At 41.8% G+C, this 22,851-nt stretch overlaps 1 protein-coding gene across 5 annotated transcripts in view; it reads left to right on the top strand.

Annotated features, from left to right (window-relative positions):
• ARHGEF12 (Rho guanine nucleotide exchange factor 12) overlaps window positions 1-22,851 on the top strand; it is a 428,628-nt gene that overhangs the window by 384,179 nt on the left and 21,598 nt on the right. For all 5 annotated transcript variants that reach the window (XM_077457372.1, XM_077457369.1, XM_077457370.1 and 2 more), the window contains 5 exons: window positions 11,370-11,437; window positions 17,918-18,097; window positions 18,414-18,782; window positions 18,863-19,110; window positions 22,761-22,830. In XM_077457372.1, the coding sequence (XP_077313498.1) occupies window positions 11,370-11,437; window positions 17,918-18,097; window positions 18,414-18,782; window positions 18,863-19,110; window positions 22,761-22,830 (935 nt within the window). The remainder of the gene's footprint in view (window positions 1-11,369; window positions 11,438-17,917; window positions 18,098-18,413; window positions 18,783-18,862; window positions 19,111-22,760; window positions 22,831-22,851) is intronic.

Here is a 22,851-nt window from a genome sequence, read left to right as displayed (position 1 = left end):
ACCCCGTGATCACCCTCCGTCGCCAGTGTCACTAAGGCTGGGTTCACATTGCAGCGGTTTATGAGAACGGATGTGATTCGCACCGCACTGCAGTGCAAATCACGTGCGATTCGAGTTCAGCCATACAGATAGTATGGCTGAATTGAATTCGCGCCGCAAATTCGCACGGGACCCTTTTTTTGGTCCGCAGCAGAATCGGATCGCATGGGTGTTCACATGCCGGGAGGCATGCGATGCGGGAACCCGCCGCGGATTCGTGGCGTTCCCGCATCGTTCCAGTGTGAACCCAGCCTAATAAGCGATCGTTTTTCTGATCGCTGTATTAGTGTCACAGGTGACGCTAGTTAGGCAGGTAGGTATTTAGGTTCGCCGCAGCTTTTTATAGCGCCAGGGACCCCCATATACTACCGCATAAAGCCCCCTGATTGCCCCCTAGTTAACCCTTTCACCAGTGATCACCATATAACTGTTACAGGTGACGCTGGTTGGTTAGTTATTTTTTTATAGTTTTAGGGCACCCTCCATTTATTACCTAATAAAGGTTTAACCCCCTGATCACCCGGCGGGTGTCATTTGTGACTGTAATAACTGTTAGGGCAGTTAGGGTTAGCCCCCTTTAGTTCTAAGGTACCCCCCTAACCCCCCCAATAAAGGTTTAACCCCGTGATCACCCCCCGTCGCCAGTGTCACTAAGGCTGGGTTCACATTGCAGCGGTTTATGAGAACGGATGTGATTCGCACCGCACTGCAGTGCAAATCACATCCGATCTCTGTGCGATTCGAGTTCAGCCATACAGATAGTATGGCTGAATTTGCGTCGCACCCGCCGCAAACTCGCACGGGACCCTTTTTTTGGTCCGCAGCAGAATCGGATCGCATGGGTGTTCACACCATGCGATCCGAGTTTGCAGATCGCACTGCGATATGCGAACTGATCTGGGGGTGTCATTAACATTTCACTGACACTCCCAGCAGTTCGCATAGGGCAGTGTGAACTGCCGCCGGGAGGCATGCGATGCGGGAACCTGCCGCGGATTCGTGGCGTTCCCGCATTGCTCCAGTGTGAACCCAGCCTAATAAGCGATCGTTTTTCTGATCGCTGTATTAGTGTCACAGGTGACGCTAGTTAGGCAGGTAGGTATTTAGGTTCGCCGCAGCTTTTTATAGCACCAGGGACCCCCATATACTACCGCATAAAGCCCCCTGATTGCCACCTAGTTAACCCTTTCACCAGTGATCACCATATAACTGTTACAGGTGACGCTGGTTGGTTAGTTTATTTTTTTACAGTTTCAGGGCACCCGCCATTTATTACCTAGTCTCACTAGTGTAGCCCTAAATTTAGGGGTGTCTACTTTCCAAAATGGGGTCATTTGGGGGGGGGTTTGTGCCATCTTGGCATTTTATGGCCTTCAAAACTGTAATAGGTAGTGAGAAGTGAAATCAAAAATTTACGCCCTTAGAAAGCCTGAAGGCGGTGCTTGGTTTTCAGGGCCCCGTACGCGGCTAGGCTCACAAAAAGTCCCACATATGTGGTATCCCCGTACTCAGGAGAAGCAGCAGAATTTATTTTGGGGTGTCATTTCACATATGCCCATAGCATGTGTGAGCAATATATCATTTAGTGACAACTTTGTGAAAAAAAAATAAAATAAATAAAAGTTTGTAATTTTCCCGCAACTTGTGGCAAAATATAAAATATTCCATGGACTCAACATGCCTCTCAGCAAATAGCTTGGGGTGTCTACTTTCTAAAATGGGGTCATTTGTGGGGGTTTTGTGCCATCTTGGCATTTTATGGCCTTCAAAACTGTAATAGGTAGTGAGAAGTGAAATCAAAAATTTACGCCCTTAGAAAGCCTGAAGGCGGTGCTTGGTTTTCGGGGCCCCGTACGCGGCTAGGCTCACAAAAAGTCCCACATATGTGGTATCCCCGTACTCAGGAGAAGCAGCAGAATTTATTTTGGGGTGTCATTTCACATATGCCCATAGCATGTGTGAGCAATATATCATTTAGTGACAACTTTGTGTAAAAAAAAATAATTTTTTTTTTTTTGTCATTATTCAATCGCTTGAGGCAAAAAAATTAAATATTCAATGGGCTCAACATGCCTCTTATCAATTTCCTTAGGGGGTCTACTTTCCAAAATGGGGTCATTTGGGGGGGGGGGTTTTGTACTGCCCTGCCATTTTAGCACCTCAAGAAATGAGATAGGCAGTCGTAAACTAAAAGCTGCGTAAATTCCAGAAAACAGTTAGTTTGTAGATGTGACAACTTTTGCGCAAACCAATAAATATACAGTTATTGACTTTTTTTTTTACCAAAGACATGTGGCTGAATACATTTTGGCCTAAATGTATGACTAAAATTGAGTTTATTGGATTTTTCTAATAACAAAAAGTAGAAAATATCATTTTTTTTTCAAAATTTGCGGTCTTTTTACGTTTATATCGCAAAAAATAAAAATCGCAGAGTCAGTCAAATACCTTTAAAAGAAAGCTCTATTTGTGGGAAAAAAAGGACGCAAATTTTGTTTGGGTACAACATTGCATGATAGCGCAATTACCAGTTAAAGCAGCGCAGTGCCAAATTGTAAAAAGACCTCTGGTCATTGACCAGCAAAATGGTCCGGTCTGAAAGTGGTTAAAGCACAACATTTTTTTACCCAAAAAAGCGTTCGAAAAATTGCTATTCAAATATCGTGTGAGATTAAAAATTTGCAACGGCCGCCATTGTATTCTCTAGGGTCTTTGCTGAAAAAACACTCATGATTGCACAAAGAAGCATGTTTATACAAGTTTGCATAAATATACATGGTCGCATAAGGATACATGGTCGCATAAAGATACATGGTCGCATAAGGATACATGTTTATACATGTCTGTGTAGATGTGTGTTGCATAATGTTGCATAAAAACGCTTAATAAACACATGCTTGTTGCCTAAATGCATGTTTCCATGGGGACGTATTGTATAATGCGTGTTTACAGGGACACACGCTTTCATGTTTTGACTAAATGCAAGTTAATTTGAGGCTGGCTTCAGTTCAGGGGGCTTGGTCTCCACATGAGAGAATATTGTCCATCAATATCTTGGAATTTTTGGCCAGTACGCCTTGCTCTGGATTATAGGATAAACCAGTTATAGGTTCAGTATGGAAATGCTTCTGCAGGCATATATATCAACCACCAGGGCAGCACCAGAAGTCATGTGACTCCAGGAGGTGTACCACATTCTGTCTGGGAAAGTAGAAGTGCTGTCTCTATGGCCAATACATATTCCAGGTATAGAATAGTGGCAAAGGGAACTCTGCAGGGGAATCTTCTACTAGATTACAAGTTCTACAAAAGGTTGGGGCAGGTGAGTCCCACTGCCAATAGGGGTAGATGTTCTGGTAACACCTTAAGGATCGGTTCTCCCTTATTTGACGTTTTTTTCCCCTTTTTCGGCTTCAGCCACATCTTTTGCAAGAATCTGGGAAGTGGTAACACTGATATTAGTGTTGGCCAAATTGGCCCAGGAGTGCTTGTTACACTGACATAGCAAGTATTACGGGGGTTGCTGCTTGGAAACTCCCAGTCCAGCAAGACCTAATTATCTTGAGTCTTGTATCGCAGCACTGTTGAGCCCCTGGAAGCCAGCTTTGGGGAACTTCAATTACTGGATTTGAAAATATTTTTTTTTTTTTTTTGGCCTGGGGTGAAGCCAGAAAGTGACGCCCACAGAAATATGTGAGTGGGAGATTTCTTTTTTTCTTTCTCTAATCAATAGGGGAAAGGAGATTGGCCTTAAAGAGGACGTAAACCCTGGTGAGTTTACTTCCTCTTTGTCTCCCTGCAAAGGTAAAGCATAATGGGCTATTGTGCATCGCATAGTAGCCCATTATGTGTCACTTACCTGACACAGGAGCCACCGCTGTCCCCTGTAGCACGGAGCATCCATATTCTTCCGAGTATCGTTGCTCCGGCCACTCACAGCGCCGCAGCAGCGATGACGTCACTCCCGCGCATGCGCATGGGAGCCGCCACTAACGGCATATCGCCGTTAGCAGCAGCATACTCAGTGCGCCTCGGTGCATAAGGCCTGTATGTTCTTCACTTGGTGTCTGGATGTCCGCCGAGTGCTGCTGACGTCACTTCCGCATTCCAGGGGGGCTAGCGTGGAGCTTCCCACACCATGAACAACGTGGAATAGCCGCTAGTAACCAGGACTCGCATCTCTACAGCAAAAAGGATTGCCAGCAAAGCCTGCACCCCAGTACCAGCACACCCCTGGATATTTTAACCCTTGATGGGCACCACCACCTTATGAACCTGCGAACCAGTAAGTCAAAAACTAACAAGTAATTATGTGACAGAACTACTAGAGTTGGCGCCTCCAAACCCCCCCTCTTCTTATTCCTCTTATTAGAAATAGCAGAACAGGTCCTTCTTTGATGGCAGTTTCTATGATGGTATCTCCCTCTCCTGAAGGATATTGCTTTGGGATGTCCCAAGTAGTTATTATAATAACCGGCTCTGTTTCCTGTGATGTACGATAAAGAAAATAGGATTTTTCCTACAGCTTACCTGTAAAATCCTTTTCTTGGAGTATATCACAGGAGATAGAGGTCCCTCCCCTCTTTTGGTAATTTATTGCTTGCTATTAAACTGATGTGCTTCCTGTGAAGGTGGGGTTATATAGGGATGGACTTCCTGTTTGATTGATCTACCAGTGTCCATTCACCTATAGGTGGTGTATAACCCAAGTAGTTATTATGTCCTGTGATGTACTCCAAGAAAGGGATTTTACAAGTAAGCTGTAGGAAAAATTCAATTTTTTTAAAGAATCAATTTAAAGGTAGAACGCCAATGCCATGTCTTTTTTGGGGAAGGGGGGTAAAATACTCCTGTCCAATTTTTGTTGCTCTCTGTGACCATGTCAAACTGATTTTGCTTCACTTCCTGTTCTTGTATCAGCAGGACAAAAAAAATAAAATAAGAGAAGCATTTGTGAACAGGATAAGAAGAGGGACAGTAATATCAGAGAGATTCTAATCTTGCCCATTTCCTTAAAAAAAATAAAAAAGGGGGGGGGGGGGGTCTTGCAGTGTGTCCTCACTAGGAAGATTCCAGTAGAGACAATGAAAGTGAATAAATGCTAGTGAGAGGTCATGTCCCTTCTACATTCCGTCCATAGTTAAACAAAGTTTTGGAAGAATTATACTTTAAGCGATAAAAGCTGTACAAAATCTTTATTAGAATGTGACTTGCAAAACAAAGTGAAAAGTGTCACGTAATGAAAGTGTATGTGAACCCCAACAATAAACTTATTTACTCTTGCTTTGTAAAAATTTAATTGGAAACATTTTATAATATCTGTTCGATAAGTGCAAAAACGTCTAGCAGACCTTGCCAGAAATCCAGTGGTGTTTTATGCATACTGAAATGTACAATCTTATTCGAAAGTGTGTTAAAACTACAGAACTCCGAACCCTATGGAGAAGAGCAGGGGAAGTGTTACACACTGATCCTCCATAGATACAATACAGTGAATGAGCACCAAAGTGTTTTACTAGCATGATTACAAGGTAAAAAGAATGTAAAAAAAAAAACCTTAAAAAAAAAAATTAATGCAGGCACCAAACCTAATGACTGTTGTCTGCAGTTTATTACATGTTTGTTCTTGAGTCTTGATATATTTTATGCAGCCTTTCTTAAATATTTCCTATTTATATGTTAAGTATGGGAGAAGGCTATTTTTCATAGAGAAAGTTAGAAACTCATATCCCGATATTCACTGGTTAGACTGTTTTTTCATTAACCTAAATGATCATTGCTCTATAGGCAGAGACCAAGTCGAACTTGGCTTATTAGGAAGCCCACACAGTGCCTACAACAGATTGCCTTTTCTTTCTGCGTGTTTGATGCTGATGATTTGGCACATTGTGTGCTGGCACAAAGATTTCTAGAATAATTTCATTTTTTCATGTGTAAATTTCTTTGACATTGGATGTTCCTTCACCCAATTTATATTGCCAAAAATAATCTTTCAGCTCATGTTTTCACCATGTAAGTGTACCCCCTTGCCATATTATCCACTAGCCAAAGTCTTCACCAGCCGGGGCTCAACAGAAACCTGCTACATGGGGCCAAAGATTGCAGCTGCTCACTTGGTCACTGTTTTTGTTTTGTCACTGTTCTGTTACACATCCCCCCCCCCTTTCACTTCTCCATTCATTTTTGTTAAACCCTCACCATCCACATCAATTTTGTTATATTACAGTTGACTAAATTCTCAATTCACTACAATGGGTTCATTTTTAGTACCATTTATTACTTTATCTCTTGATAATTTTTTATTTTCTAGAAAATGTTCAGATAAGTTGATAAAGTAACATGCATATGGTATTTGTCTAAATTATGTAGGTAATGCATACATTACAATTGAATCTATAGAAAACCACTGTATGTTTACTATTTGGGTAAATTGTCAAAGATAAATACATTGCTGACCTCTGAGTAGGCTCGCAGTGTCACACATTTCACAGAGCCTGCCTTCTGACCTACAGAGGTGCTGAGAGGAGTTGTTTCAGGAAGCGGGTCAGTGCAGGAATCGCGGCATGCAGGCAGAAAGCTATGGGATTTCTAGTTCTTAGAGATCAAAAGAAAACCACAGAGGAGAAGCCGCAAAGCATGTAGGGAATCCAGGAAGTTGTGGAAAAAGATGGCCAGCAGACAGACAGAACTCACACACTCATGAACTTAGATTTTCCACTAAGCTTATATTGAATTGTAAAATATAACTATTTCTCCCAAAAAAACACAATTGTGCAACAGGATATACATAATATGTTACTCAGTCCATATGCAAGATAAATGACACGTATAGTGTCACAAGAATTGTGCAAATCAGCAAATGCGTACAATAACGTCCAATCAAATAGTGTGTGTACATCTACAGGAATGAAGATTACACAACTCCAGCTATGATGTTTCTAGTTCACAGGCCCAATATCAAGCATATAAAATTGTCATTACTTCATTCAAAAATCTATGGTCACAAAAGGGTGCAGCTTTATCAAGGTCTGGCTTTTCTAGAAATGGACCTTGAGGATTAACAGTGATAGCAGTATCCTCCTCTGTCCTGAGTCCATATTTGGTTTCTACCCTATTCCCCGATAAGCCCCAGTGCAGAAACACATGTAATATCTCTGCACACTGTAGAAAGTATTCTCCTGTTTTTGTTCCAGAAACGTATTTAACCGCTTGCCGACCAGCCGCCACAGTTGTACTGCAGCAGAATGGCACAGGCAGGTCGAATCGCTGTTATGTTACGTCGGTTTCTAAGGCGGTCACTAGGGGCGTGCGCCTGTGGCACGCCCTCAGAGCCGATGCAAGTGCCCGGCGGTCTCTATGACCGCCGGGCTCCCGTGATCGCTCGTAACACGGTGAGAACTGGGATCTCTGTGTGTAAACACAGAGATCCCGGTTCTCTGAGGGGAGAAGCGACAGATCGTCTGTTCACACAAAGTATGAACAGCGATCTGTCATCTCCCCTAGTCAGTCCCCTCCCCCTTTCAGTTACAACACACATTAGGTAACACACCGCCTTAATCGCCCCCTAGTGTTAACCCCTTCACTGCCAGTGCCATTTTTATAGTAATGCATTTTATAGCACTGATCATTGCATTAATGCCAGTGGTCACAAAAATGTATCAAAACTGTCTGATGTGTCCGCCATAATGTCACAGTCACAATAAAAATCACAGATCGCCGCCATTACTGAAAAAAAAAAAAAATAATATATATACTTATTGCGATTTTGTTTTGTTTTTTGTCAAAAATATGTAGAAGAATACATATCGGCCTAAACTGAGAAAAAAATTAGCTTAAAAAAATAAAATGGCGATATTTATTATAGCAAAAAGTTCTAAATTTTTATTTTTTTTCCCCAAAATTGTCGCTTTTTTTTTTTTGCGCAAAAAAATTGACCGCAGAGACAGTCTCTATTTGTGGGAAAAAAAGGACGTCAATTTTGTTTGGGTACAACATTGCACGACCACCCAATTGTCAGTTAAATCGGCGCAGTGCCGAATCGCAAAACGTGCTCTAGTCAGAAAGGGGGTAAAATCTTGCTGGGCTAAAGTGGTTAAAAAAAAATAGCATGCAAGAGGAACAGGCATAAACAAAAAAATGTTGGCTAACTAATTGGAAGAGAGGAGGTTCAAGTCCACTTCCTCAATACAATGTGTAAAAACAGGGCCCCTCAAAAAATGGGACTTTAGAGGACCATGAACACTCAAAGAAGTAGAAGATTTATGAAATAAAATACAGATTTATTACAATCAATGTAAAAATTGAAAAATGGCCACACAAAAGGTTCAAGATGATGCTTTTACAATGTGCACCCTCATCCCAGTTGTATAGAACTGAATGTTTGAGACCTCTGGTTTCCAAACAGAGGTGTCAGAAGAGTGTGAGCTAGGGGACTATTGCGGTGCATATAAATTAAATAATACATCAAATGAAGAAAAAATAGGTTTTGCATAAAAAAATGTAATACAGTTTATTTAAATAAAAACCATTACAGAATCCAACATATCCAGAATTCATAGAGCAGATGAGGTGTTTCGACTAGTTTCGCTTTTCAGCTTCTTCAGGAACTACCTACATCTAAAAATGCATTAATTATTCATAAATCTATAAGGAATATCTACAGAGAGTGATGAAAAATCACAAACAGTTTAAATAGATATTAGGGAGACAATTTACATAATAAGGAACAGACTCTTACCTAAACAACCCTGCCCCAAGATAGGCCAGAACCATGTAAGGGGAACCCTACATGGTTCTGGCCTATCTTGGGGCAGGGTTGTTTAGGTGGAATACCTAGGTTGGGTCATCAGCCTAGAGAAATCTTCTTTAAAGCCAGTAAGAAGATTAGTACTTGGATCTGGTCATAGATACAGCCCAAAAGAAGGTGTTTTTACCACAGACAAAAATCAGCGCCATAAAGGAGCTGGGCCAAGGGGTCAGGGAAAAGAAAGGTCCTTCCATTCGCCTTTGTATGAGGTTATTGGGAAAGATGGTGACTGCATTCAAAGCAGTTCCCGATGCTCGGTTTCATTAGAGACTGCTGCAAAACAGTATCCTATCGGCCTGGAACAAAAAGATTCAGGCACTAGATTTTCCAATGCGTTTGACACCAAAAGTGCACCAGAGCTTCAGTTGGTGGAAAATATCCGAGAATCTGCAGAAGGGGAAATCCTTCTTCCCGGTTACCTGGAAGGTGGTAACAGATGCCAGCCTTTCAGGTTGGGGAGCAGTTCTGGAAGAAGCATCTGTCCAAGGGAAATGTTCAATAACCAAAAAGACCTTGCCCATCAACATTCTAGAGATTCAGTCAGCACGTCTATCCCTAAAGGCCTGGACATTCAGGTTGCAGAATTCTCTTGTCAGGATTTAATCCGACAATGCCACAGCAGTGGCTTACTGTACATCAGTCACCAAGGGGGCACCAGAAACAGCCTTTTCAGCTGATACGACATGTTCCTTTGGTCCTTTTGACAATGGAACTAGTTGTTCTGGTAGCCATTTCTAATGCAAGAAGGGTATCAGAGCTGGCAGCTCTTTCTTGTAAAGAGCCATATATTATCATTCACAAGGATAGAGTGGTATTGCGTCCTTATCCTAGCTTTCTGCCATAGGTGGTTTTAGGTTTTCACCTAAACCAGGATATTTTTACCTTCGTTTTTTCCAGAACCCTGTTCTAAGGAAGAAAAGTCGCTACACTATGTGGATGTAGTGAGAGCTGTCAAGATCTATTTTAAAGTGACTGCTCAGATTCAGAAAACAGATGTTTTATTTGTGTTGCCGGAAGGTCCTAGGAAAGGACAGGTAGCATCGAAATCCACTATTGCCAAATGGATTCGGCAGTTAATTATTCAAGCTTATGGCTTGAAGAGGAAGGTTCCACTTTTTCAGGTCAAAGCGCACTCTACCAGGGCTGTTAGTGCTTTGTGGGCAGTGCATCACCAAGCCTCCATGGCTCAAATCTGCAAGGACGCAACCTGGTCTTCAGTTCATACATTCACCAGATTCTATCAGGTGGATGTAAGAAGACGTGAGGATGTTGCTTTTGGATGCAGTGTGCTGCAGTATAGATCCTGGGGTCTGATTGCACCCTACTTTTGTTGTGTCCCCTCCCCACAGGTGGTATTGCTCCGGGGCATCCCAGAATGTAATTACTGTTGGTCTGTGTCCCGTGATGTACGATAAACGATAGAAGATAGGATTTTTATGACAGCTTTTCTGTCAAATCCTTTTCTTGGAGTACATCACGGGACACAGAGGTCCCTCCCCTCTTTCTGGTTACACGTGTATTGCTTTGCTACAACTTACTGTTTAGGGTGTGCCAGTGTCCATCACCTAAAGATACCATATAACCCAGACAGTAATTACTGTGGCTCTGTTTCATGTGATGTACTCCAAGAAAAGGATTTTACAGGTAAGCTGTTCTAAAAATCCTATTATTTTTATCAGTTGTTACTGATTGTTTTTGTACCTAGAATGCTACAGTTTTGTTTCAGTTTTTAAATATTCGTTGAATCCTCATGAAACTTTCTGTAAGACTGGCCATGCAGTAAGCAGTTTTTCTTTCCTTCAACCGTTTGAAGGAAAGCAAATCGCTTGATTTTCCCTGTCAATCCTTATGGAATAACCCCTCCCACTGTGACAACCGGCAGCAGAAATCTTACGAAAAATACCCCAACATGCTGGTTGTACTGAAGTGGATTGGTAGAGCCACTGTTATACTTGCCTCCTCTGTGTAGTGGTCTTGCACAGAGCAGCCCAGATCATCATCTTCTCATCACCTCTTCAGCTCTCCTGGCCCCTCCCTCCTGTTGAGTGCCACCATAGCAAGCAGCTTGCTATGGGGCACCTGAGCCGAGCCACAGCTTCCTGTGTCCATTCAGACACAGAGCCCTGGCCCGGTCGCCCCTCTTTCTCTACTTATTGGCTAACTGACTTTGAGTGACAGCAGCAGGAGCCAATGGTGCTGCACTGCTGTCTCGGCCAATGAGGGGAGTCCCGAAGATCGAGACACTACTACAACATCTCTGGATTTAGGGGGCTGCTGCACACCAAAGGATTTTTATTTTAATGCATAGAATGCATTAAGTTAAAAAAAAAAACTCTGCCTTACAATCATTTTAAATTTGCCCATCCTGTTTCCTTACCCTTTTTCTTTTTTTAATACTATTTACTGTATTCTTTAAATTAAATGTAAGAAAAACTGCCAAGGAAAAACTCTTGAAAAATACAATATGGGATGTGATTTTTCACACTGAGAATATTTAGTTACCCTTTGTTTTGCACCTTTGCAGAGAGGAACACGAAAATGGAGAAAAACAGAAGGGGGACCATGAACAAGGGCAAGATGTGCCTAGTTCAGGTGAGTTTAGTGAGTGTAACAATTCAGCTCAACATCCCATAATAATTCAGGATACAGTTTTATCGCCTGCGCATGCAATATATTTTTTTTGCATGTGGGAATTCTTAGGGAACATGTTAGAAATATGATATTTGGTTTCTGCTTTAGTAGAAAGCATAAAAAATATACTTCACTTACACCACATTTTGGTGAATGCTGAGAGTCCCAAATCTCACAAGAAGATGCTCTAGCGTGGCTTACAAGTTGCTTTCTATGACATTTGGGATCCTCTGAATCACTTAACATTTTACTGGAAGGTCTGTGACATCATTCCCACCTAAGGTTCCGAAAGTATATTTTTCTTCTAGTGTGTGTGTTTTTTGTTTGAATTTGTTTAAAGCTGCATTTTGGGTTTCTGACTAATTGGTGTTTCTTGTATTGTATTTCAGGTATTGTACACATTACTGCCTACACCTTGCATTTTTTTATCTAAATAGGATGTGCACTGATCATGTTATTTCAGCTTGTCATTTGTTGCCCTCTACACACAGCCTATAATAGAGTAAATCTTCACATTTCTGTGTCAACAGTTTTTTTTTTGTATAGGAACAATTCAGTATTTGGCATGGCTCCACTCAGGTTAATGCATGCCCTCTGTCTTTAGTGTGAGAAATGGAATTTCCTTTTAAGAAACTAGATATCCCACAATCCCTGGGTCTCTGTCTAGTGCTTATGCGAAGGGGCACTATATAGTAGTTCAATCTGACACAGACACATGCAGGCAGAGCATTCGCAGACACACACAGAGCTCACCATGCAGATAGACATTTTCTTTTCATACATCAGGGGACACAGAGCCATAGTAGTTACTATGTGGGTTATAGGCCACCTTCAATTGATGGACACTGGCACACACCCTAAGACAAGAAGTACATTCCCTATATAACCCCTCCCACTACTGGGAGTACCTCAGTTTTTTCGCCAGTGTCTAAGGTCTTGGTCACGCTTGAGTCGCCAACAATTGTTTATGGGAGAATAGTCCCTTCACTCCCACATTTTTTTGTCGATATGTCAAAAATGGGGTGTTCCGGACGTGGATCTATTCGTGTCCAGATTCAACAACAAAGTTGACAACTTTGTGTCAAGGACGAGGGATTCGCTAGCATGCATAACAGATGCCTTGGTCTTTCCATGGTGGGATCAGTTTTCACGGTTCTGCTGCTTCCGCACCTTCTCCGCAGGGTCAAGCAGAAACGGAAACGGGTGATTCTGGCCCCAGCGTGGCCCAGAAGATCTTGGTTTGCCGAGATCATAAAGATGGTGGTAGGGGACCCTTGGACCCTGCCACTGTGGCCAGACCTTCTCGCACAAGGTCCGGTATTACACCCTATCTTACAAACGCTAAATTTAACAGTTTGGCTATTGAAACCCACATTCTAAAGGAACTGTGGTTTACCTTATTCAGTAGTGTCTACTTTGGTTAGGAAGCCGGCCTCCAGAGTCATTTACTATAGAGTCTGGAAGGCATATGTCTCCTGGTGTGGATCCAGGGGTTGTCATAGGTAGGATCCTTGAATTCCTGCAAATGGGATTGAAAATGAAGCTGGCCTTGAGTACTATCAAGGGCCAGATATCGGCCTTATCTGTATTCTTTCAATGGCCTATTGCTTCTCACTCTCTGGTATGTAGTTTTATTCAGGGCATAACAAGGATTAATCCCCCCGTCAGGGCACCCCTGAATCCTTGGGATTTGAATCTAGTCTTGTCGGCTGTACAGAAACGGCCTGTTGAGCCCATACGGGAAATTCCCTTTGTTCTTTTGACAAGAAAAATAATCTTTTTGGTTGCTATATCCTCTGCCAGAAGGGTATCGGAATTGGCGGCTCTGTCTTGTAAAGAGCCGTATTTGATCATGCATAAGGATAAGGTGGTATTGCGACCTCATCCTGAATTCCTACCAAAGGTAGTGACAGGTTTTCATTTAAACCAGGATGTTATTCTCCCTTTTTTTTCTCAGAGCCTTGATCTAGGGAAGAGAAGTCACTACATTCCCTTAATGTAGTGGGAGCGATCAAGGTCTATTTAAAAGAGACCGCTCAGATTTGCAAAACAGATGTTTTGTTTGTACTGCCAGAAGGTCATAAAAGAGAACAGGCAGCATCAAAATCTACTATTTCCAGATGGATTTGTCAAGTGATTGTTCAAGCTTATGGTCTAAAGAAGAAAATTCCTCCTTTTCACGTTAAATCGCACTCCACCAGCACTGTTAGTGCCTCTTGGCAGTGCATCACCAGGCCTCTATGGCTCAGATCTGCAAGGCCGCAACTTGTTCTTCAGTCCATACATATACCAGATTCTATCACATCTATGTAAAAGGTCATGAGGATATTGCCTTTGTGCGTAGTGTACTACAGGCTGCAGTATAAGTCCTCTAGTCTCTTAATGTCCTACCTTTTTTGTTGTGTCTCCCTTCAGTTGCCATTGCTATGGGACATCCCACATAGTAACTACTATGGCTCTGTGTCCCCTGATGTATGAAAAGAAAACAGGATTTTTAAAACGGCTTACCTGTAAAATCCTTTTCTTTGAAGTACATCAGGGGACACAGAGGTCCCTTCCTTCTTTGGTATACACTTATATTGCTTGGCTACAAAACTGAGGTACTCCCAGTAGTGGGAGGGGTTATATAGGGAGTGCACTTCTCGTCTTAGGGCAAGCCAGTGTCCATCACCTGAAGGCCTATAATCCACATAGTAACTACTATGGCTCTGTGTCCCCTGATGTACTTCAAAGAAAAGGTTTTTACAGGTAAGCTGTTTTTAAAAATCCTGTTAAATACATAGTTTATATATATATATATATATATATATATATATATATATATATAGCGGAGCTGTTTTACTTGCCTAAGGCTTTGTATTTCTGTCCATCCTATCCCAGGATTTGCATCTTGCCATGGAACACAGCTGGGTTGGTGATCTGACTTTGCTCTACTGTAGTTAAGGAAGACCGCTATGTCCCAATCCCACCCCCAGCCTGTGATTGGTCAGTTAAGGAGCATTGGTCGAGCTAACATCTCTGCTTACTCTGCTCTCACGCCCTATGAACATGTTTCTTGTCAACATGGCACTCCACATCTAGATGGCTCCTATTGCTGTCTTTATCTCCCCCCGTCTGTGAGCTTCTGTGTAGGGCATTACAAGAGGCTAATACAAAGTCAAATTCAGGTGCCTAAACCAATTAACTGCTCTGCATCCTGCCATAGTACATAAAGAGCCGATGCAACTGGAGGTAACAGTATGTCCCCCCGCATCCGTGGTTTGTGCCTTGGGGTGCACAGCTGTGTAGACTGTGTCCACCGAACACAGCAGAACACTGATTGTTCTACTGAACAACTGTGAGCAGCCCTGGTACCATGTGAACTCTGTAGCCAGTCAACGATCACATGGACAGTAGTAGATACTATATCATTTCCTAGCATCACTGTTTACTACTCTGATCTATAAAATCGGGCACAGAGATCACATAGTATAGGCCAATCATGGCAGTCCTGTACCATGTGATAGCTGTGGCCAGTCATAGCTATCACAGTATTTCTCAATGGCTGCAGGAATTCATCCAGAGAGAGAGAAATGATTGTTCTTATAGCCATTATTGTTGTGAAAGCAATCACTAAAAAAAAATATTTCATGATCGCTTACCTCCTCCCATCTCACCCCACCACACTAGTCCCAGTGTCCTAATCACCGATGTGTCCTCGCAGTGTCCTAATCACCGCCACCCACTCGCCGGTGTGTTCTAATCACCGCCACCCACTCGCAGTGTCCTAATCACTGCCACCCACTCGCCGGTGTGTTCTAATCACCGCCACCCACTCGCAGTGTCCTAATCACCGCCACCCACTCGCAGTGTCCTAATCACCGCCACCCACTCGCAGTGTCCTAATCACCGCCACCCACTCGCAGTGTCCTAATCACCGCCACCCACTCGCAGTGTCCTAATCACCGCCACCCACTCGCAGTGTCCTAATCACCGCCACCCACTCGCAGTGTCCTAATCACCGCCACCCACTCGCAGTATCCTAATCACCGCCACCCACTCGCAGTATCCTAATCACCGCCACCCACTCGCAGTGTCACTAATCACCACCACCCACTCAGTGTCACTAATCACTGTTGCACCACTCACAATGTTTGTGATCATTGCCACTCTATTCCAAGTGCACATCCCGCTGACTATGTTCCTGTGAGACGCCAAAATGTCTCTCCAAAATGGGGGGGATCCAGGGCCTCCAAAACTGTAAAAGTCGGGAGATGTAAAAATTATACTCCTAGAGAGTTTGAAGGTTCTCCTTGGATTTTGGGCCCCTCTCTGTGGCTCCATGGGTGCTCAACATGTGGCCTTCCAGCTATTTCAGAACTACAAATCCCAAGGGGCATTGCAAGCCCTGTAAATTCTCAACAGCTAGAGGGCCACTGGTTGAGCATCCATGGGCTAGGCTGTGAAAAAGTCTCATGCATGGGGTATCGCCACACTCGGGAGCAGTATCAGAATGTGTTTTGTGGTGTATGTCTAAATATGCCTATGTTGTGTATTAGAAATATCCTATTAATTGTCATTTTTCAAAAGACCCACTGTACCTTTGGGACAGAACTTTGGAGATTTTTCTTTACCAAATAGGGTCATTTTGTGGCCATTTCCACTGCCTCTGTGCTCCAGGACCTCCAAAAAACATGATAGGTAGTCAGGAAGTTAGTGTAATTTATGCTTTTGGAACGCCTGATGGTGATCCTTGGATTTTTGGCCCCCTCTATGTATCTAGGTTCTGAAAAAGTCTCACACATGGTATCTTCATACTCTAGAGGCCCAGCAGAATAAGAGTTGCGTGTAATTGTAAGTATGCCTATGCCGTGTGTGAGAAATAACTTTGTAAAAAATATATATATATATTTAATTTCTTAATTTTCCCAAAAAATTACAACTTTAAAACACATTCTCTACTTTCCAAAAAAAAGGGGGTCATTTGTACAGTCCTGGCATTTTAGGGCTTCAAGAAATTAGATGGGCCATTGGTACATCAGGACTGATCAATTTTCAAATATGCCGTATATACCATAGTTTGTAGACTCTATAGCAGGGATGCCCAACCTTTTGAAGAGCGAGGGCCACTTAAGTGACTTGGTGATGTGGTGACAGGCCACAATGAGTGGAGCGGGCGGGTGACAGGCCCATGTCCACTCTTCATATGTAGAGCATACAGCCCACTCTACTGTGTCCTTCAATCCTATTCACCCAGGCGGAAGGGGGTGTATTCCCTTATTTGTTTTTAGCAGACAGATTGGAGGTAGGCGGTGCACCTGCAGATCAGTTTGAAAGCAACCTAGTAACCACTGCAGAACAGATATGCCCATATTTGGTATCACTCTGCAGGAGCCAGCACTATACAGGAAGCATTGGCTTATGCGGGTCTGCTCCGCAGCCACCTGCTTTCTCTACCGTCGGCTTCATTCAAGTTACTGATGCTCTGAGTTGACTGGGGCTTGCCAACCAGCCATCCCAGAACAGGAGACCACGGGCCACATGCTCTATAGCTTTCACACAGACTGAATAATATATACTGATTTGGATCATTTTAACCAAAGAAATATGGCAGAATATATGTTGGCCTAAATTTATGAAGAAAGGTATTTTCAAAATTTTAAAAGAGAAACTTTTTGAATTAAAAAAAAAAGTATTTTTTTTTTTTCTATTATGTAGCAAAAAGTAAATAAAAGTGATTAAATACCACCAAAAGAAAGCTCTATCTGGCTCATTGTCCTTCAAAGTATGACCGTGCTGAAAGCTGAAAAATGGCCCGTACTGGAGATGGTTAAATTTAAAAACAGGCAGAGTAATTTTAATTAATGCATAACTACATTTACTTGTGTTTTTGTTTTTTTCTGCCTTTACAGTTTAGTTCATCTATAAAGGCTTCTCCAGGGATTCTATGAAAATATAGTTATATAAAATTTTCATTAGCAATATAATCATGCCAGGTAGTGCTCCGTAAAGGCAAGAATGTTTCTCATATTTTTATACCTTTTAAAAAAAATATAAGGCTTATGAAACAAATAAATAATCATTGTAATCCCATCACCTTGTTTGCATTTTATTATAAAGTGCGGACTGTGTCCAAGGACTGGACAGAACAATACAAATCCTTGTTTAAAAAAAAAAAAAGGAGCTACCTCATACAGTATGTATTTAAGCTTGTATTTAGCTGTTTGTCTGGAGTTCAAATTTAAATTGCCTACTAAGAGTGTTTTAAAAGTTTGTCATGTTGCAGAACATTATGGCTAGTACCATCTGATATTTTGTGGGTGCTCCTCTGCAATATGTCAAGTTAGATGTTCTTTCAGTATTCCTCTCTACTTTTAAATGTGTTATGACGGTTTTGGGATTTTGCATGAATTTTCCTTCAAAATGACTGTGCTTTCACTATTTCTGTGCCCTTTTCCACAGACAAAGACCGAGAAACTGAAGGTACAGCTTTGCCCGTGTCTGCTCCCCATGCTGGGGATGATGGTATCCTGCAGCCTCAACAAAGGACTGTTCACCATCCAGTTTCTACATCGACCTCAAGCCCCATCTCTCATGACACACCTCTGGAGCACACTTGGGCCCTGGATGCACTCAGAAACTGTAAGAATCAAAGGGGTCCTTGTCATATATAACATAATGATACATATTTCACTATTTTCAGTATAAGTGCATAATAGCTGTGTGAGGAGTTCTCAATATGCATTGCATATAAGTAAAAGCTGACTCAAAAATAGAAAAAATAAAATCAGTTTGGGCTGGAGTTGGGCTTTGCATATTTCTTATGTATATAATGTTCTATTTTCAATCTTATTTTGATTTTAGTTTTGTCTAGAATAAAAATAGTGTAGATCTATGCACTAATAGTGCAATATTATCCCCACGTTTATTTTGATTTCAGTTTATTCTTTATTTTTAGTGGCATTACTTAAGCAGTTACTATTGCAACAAGTTAAGCTTCTTCAAAAAGAGGAATCCGAAAACTTCCAGCGTTTCTGCAGTCGCAGTTCCCAGGAAAACAGTGCAGACAGTGACCGGCAGCCAGTGCCTTTGGGCCTTAACCACCTGCGAAAGAAAAGCAGAGAGAGCTATTCTAATAGACAATCCTTAAGACAGAAATCTGAAGAAACATGCTCTGATCGTGGAAGACTAAGCTCAGAGATGACTGATGAATCTGTGGAAGAGAGCATAGAACAGTACTTTGATGCACGGGACCTTCACAGTGAGGAGCATTCTAAGGAATACAGCAAAGAGAGAGGCTTAGACGAGATGCAATATCGGATATCAGGTGACAGGCTTGCTTATATTAGGGAAGTGGGCAATACTGTTTGGTTTGGATAGATAACTTACTTGATATCCTTTATTTAGGGCGGTACTTGATCCTGGATGGTTATGAGAGCATACAGGAAAGTTCCACAGACGAAGATTACATCTGTCCTGAGTCTTCTACCCAGTGCATGTTTTCTGACCAGCAAGCTAAGAGCAACTCTTCTTTTGCAACAGAGAGGCTAAGTGGGCCCATCACTGAGCTTGTTGAGCCTACACCACCATCTGAGACATTCAAACGGATGTTCCATTATATTAAAAATATTGAGACTGACTTACAACAGCTCAAGGTGAGCACTAAAACTGACTTATAGCCGCTTAAGGTGAACTGAAGAAATAACACTGCTAATATAAGAGTACCACATTTCTGGTGAAATAAAATGAACATATTGGTTTACATGTTTTCCTTTATTTAAAGGGCTGATATGATTAACCTTTTTGAAATAACGACTAGAATAATTTGTTACCTGCTCCCAACTTGCATTACTTCAACATGAAGTAACAGATTGTCCTCTTTCCTCCCTCTTCTGTTTGTTTTGAAGGGTGCAGGTCCCTATTTCTTCCACTTCAACCCAAACACCCCCACACAGAGCATCCTGGGACACATGACCTGTCCCAGGAGACTGCGCTGGGCTGGAAAGTGTCTGTATATTAAAAGCCAGCAGCTACAGTATTTGTGGCTGCTGACTTTCAACTTTTTTTCTAACCGCTTCAGTACCAGACACTTTCACCCCCTTCCTGCCCATACCTATTTTCTGCTTTCAGCGCTGTCGCGCATTGAATGACGATTGCATGGTCATGCAACACTGTACCCATATGACATTTTTAGAATTTTTTTTTTTTCTTTTGCTAATTTTGGTAAGTAGACAGTCCAAGGTATGGCGTTACCATATAACTGTTGTGGCAGTGATTGGCAGTATTTTTTTTTAATCTATTTTTTAAAATTTTAATTGTTCTATCTTGCGCTAATTTTTTTAACAGGCTGTGACCAGAGCAATACAGTGTTACCATAGTAACATTGTACTATTCTGGGGAAGTGATCAGAATTTTTTATTTATTTTTTTGACACATTATGATTGCTTATATCAGTGAATTTCACTATTTTAAAGGCAACCTTTTTTACTGAATGAAATAGATCCCTTCAGTGTTACCTATTGTGGTTAACTGTGATTGGCCACAGCTAACCACATGTTACAGATGGGCTGTGATTAGCCCTGTCTGTACCATGCTATCACTGTGAGTAATCTGAGAGATTACCACAATATTACATAATGGATGGCATGAAAGAAAGCTATCCATTGTGTACAATTGTCATGTGATCTGCTGTGATTGGTCATTGTGATCACATGGTACCAGAATTGGCCAGTACACTGATCAGTCATCTGCTGTGGCCAGTGGACACTGTGTTCCTCCAGTGTTCCAGGAGGACGTCCAATTAGCTTCACCCGATTCAATACTGGGCACTTTTACACCCTTCCTGCCCAGGCCAATTTTTCAGCTTTCAGCGCTGTCGCACTTTCAGTGACAATTGTGTGGTCATGAAATGCTGTACCCAAACAATATGCTATCATTCTTTTGAGACAGATAGAGCTTTCTTTTGGTGGTATTCAGTCGCCACTGTTTTGTTTTGTTTTTCCCCTAAAAAACAAAAAATAACAGAAAATGATCTTAGTTTCTGGAAGAAACCTTTGTAAAGTAATTTTTCTTCACTGATGTGCACTGATGGCCACAGATAGGCTGCACTGATGAGGCAGGACTGCTGGGACGGCACTCAAGGGCACTGATGAGGTGGCACTAATATGCAGCACTGATTGGCGTCACTGATTGGCATCATTTATGGGCACTGACTGGCAACACTGATGGGCACTGTTGGTGCCCTGATTATCTGTGCAGCTCTCACCAGTGAGGAAATGCCACTGATTGTCTTTCCTCACCTCTGATAACTGGCATTTTCTTGTTTACATGTGATCAGCTGTGATTGGACACAGCTGATCACATGGGTAAAGAGCTGCATCATCAGCTCTTTACTGAGATCAGGGATGCACGCAGCATGGAGAGAGTGGAACGACATAAAATAACATCATCCCAGAACAATAGAACCACCCCGCAGCTGTCATTTCCCTATACAGTGGGTGGGAGGTGGTTAAAGAATGTCAGTTACTTTACCTATTTTAAAGCAAACCTGTGCCTCTCTATTATACTTTTGAGTCTTTTTAGGCATGTCATTTCCAAGTAATGTACAGTAAGAATGAGATCAGAAGATTTCATTCTGGATAAGTATGTAGACTAATAAATTCTAATTTTCATTGTGACCTGTGCCGATATTTTGGCCTTTACAGTAATTAGTATCAAAAGGTATTCTGTATATCGCATTATGATTATCTGGAATCCATGAAAGAAACTTTTACCTCTGAATTCGTTGTTTAGCTAACTTTTATTAATCATGATGTGAGGCCATACAGTGACAAGTGTGCTCTACTTACCAGTCCCATTGGTACCAGATCAGGGAAATTGAACCAGTCAGCTAAAAATTTTTCTAATTTAATAAGTGTTAAAGTGCATTGGGTAGCGGTTGGGTGACCGTGTTCTATCCAGCACCTCATGCCTATTGAGTATATATGGAGCAACGGGGTATTGTGTGGAATTATAGCTGTTCCAAAAGTCATAGAAAACCACATTACATATAAAACAAATGAAGTTCATTCACAAAAAGTAAAAAAATTGGTTCAATGAAAATACTAAAGTATATTTATTGGACCAATGTTTTAACTTTTTGTGAATAAACATCATTTGTTTTATATGTAATGTGGTTTTCTATGACTTTTGGCACCGCTAGAATCCCACACAATGCACTGTTGCGCCATACTTTCCAACATGTGTGACAGAAATCACCTTTTTGCCTATATGGATAGGAGGGCATTAATTCCTGGCCAATAATAGTGTTTTAAGTATAGTTAGATCGGTCTCTTTTATCAAGTTTGATTAGATACTACAGCCCAAGATGCAGTACAAAGGATGTCAAGTAAGGTTAACCTTAGACTATATTGAACATTGAATTTTCTCCCTCCAATATCAGTTTGGGACATCTCGAAGAAAGGTGGACATGGATCGCCTGAATCCTGCCCACAGGAAATCCAGCACAGGTTTTGTCTGATATTTGCTTAGAAGGTTAAATAGAGGTTAGGTCACAATAAAAGTAGTTCATGATATTGATAATATATTCTGTTTGTTGACACATATGGGCAGATTTAGGGCCGGTTCACACTGCGAGGCGAGGCGACACGGCTCGCCTCGCCTCGCTCCCGCAAGTCGCCCCCATTCAGTACTATGGAACCGTTCTGAGAGGAGCGACTCGAGTCGCTCCGACTCAGAAAAAAGGTTCCTGTACTACTTCGGGGCGACTTCGGGGGCGACTTGCATTGACTTCTATGCAGAAGTCCTCTGCAAGTCGCCGCTGACCCCCCCTGCAAGTCGCGGCGAGGAAGTCGGAGACGCCTCGCCGCGGCTCGCTGTGTGAACCGGCCCTTACAGAATTGCATTTGCAAAAGCGGAAGATTTTAGTTCACTAATGTAACTGTGTAGTATATAGGTGGAAATAGCTTTACTCATTATTTTGTTCCTATAGAAACCGTTTATTCACAATATTAAAATGTATAGAGAAAATTAATTTGTTCTAGCTGCGTTCTAACACATGCAGGTAATGATTTCATTTGGAATCAAGCAGCTGCTGTGTGATAAGAATCTGTTAAACACCTTTTTCTCAGTACCATAGTTATTACATTTCCTCATCTCATTTCTTACACGTCTGCTTTCTTGCACTTAGAATGGTTTGGGGACAACATATTTATATGCTTTTGACCTGAGTACAAAATATATTGAAGTGCTAGAATCTTTTCTTCCTAAACCTGATCTCGTTACATTGTTCTGTTATCTGATCCAGGGACTTGAAAATTATTATCATGCACTCCGAAACAAACTGGCTGCATCAGGCCTTCTAGAGGAAGATCCAGGTATGATATGACAAAAGTTAA

The sequence above is a fragment of the Lithobates pipiens genome, unplaced genomic scaffold (assembly GCF_037356315.1).
Source record: "Lithobates pipiens isolate NorthernLeopardFrog02 unplaced genomic scaffold, aLitPip1_a1.2 Scaffold_27, whole genome shotgun sequence".
NCBI lineage: Eukaryota > Metazoa > Chordata > Amphibia > Anura > Ranidae > Lithobates > Lithobates pipiens.
Note: the sequence above shows the minus strand (reverse complement) of the source record. Positions and strands in the feature narration are given on the sequence as shown.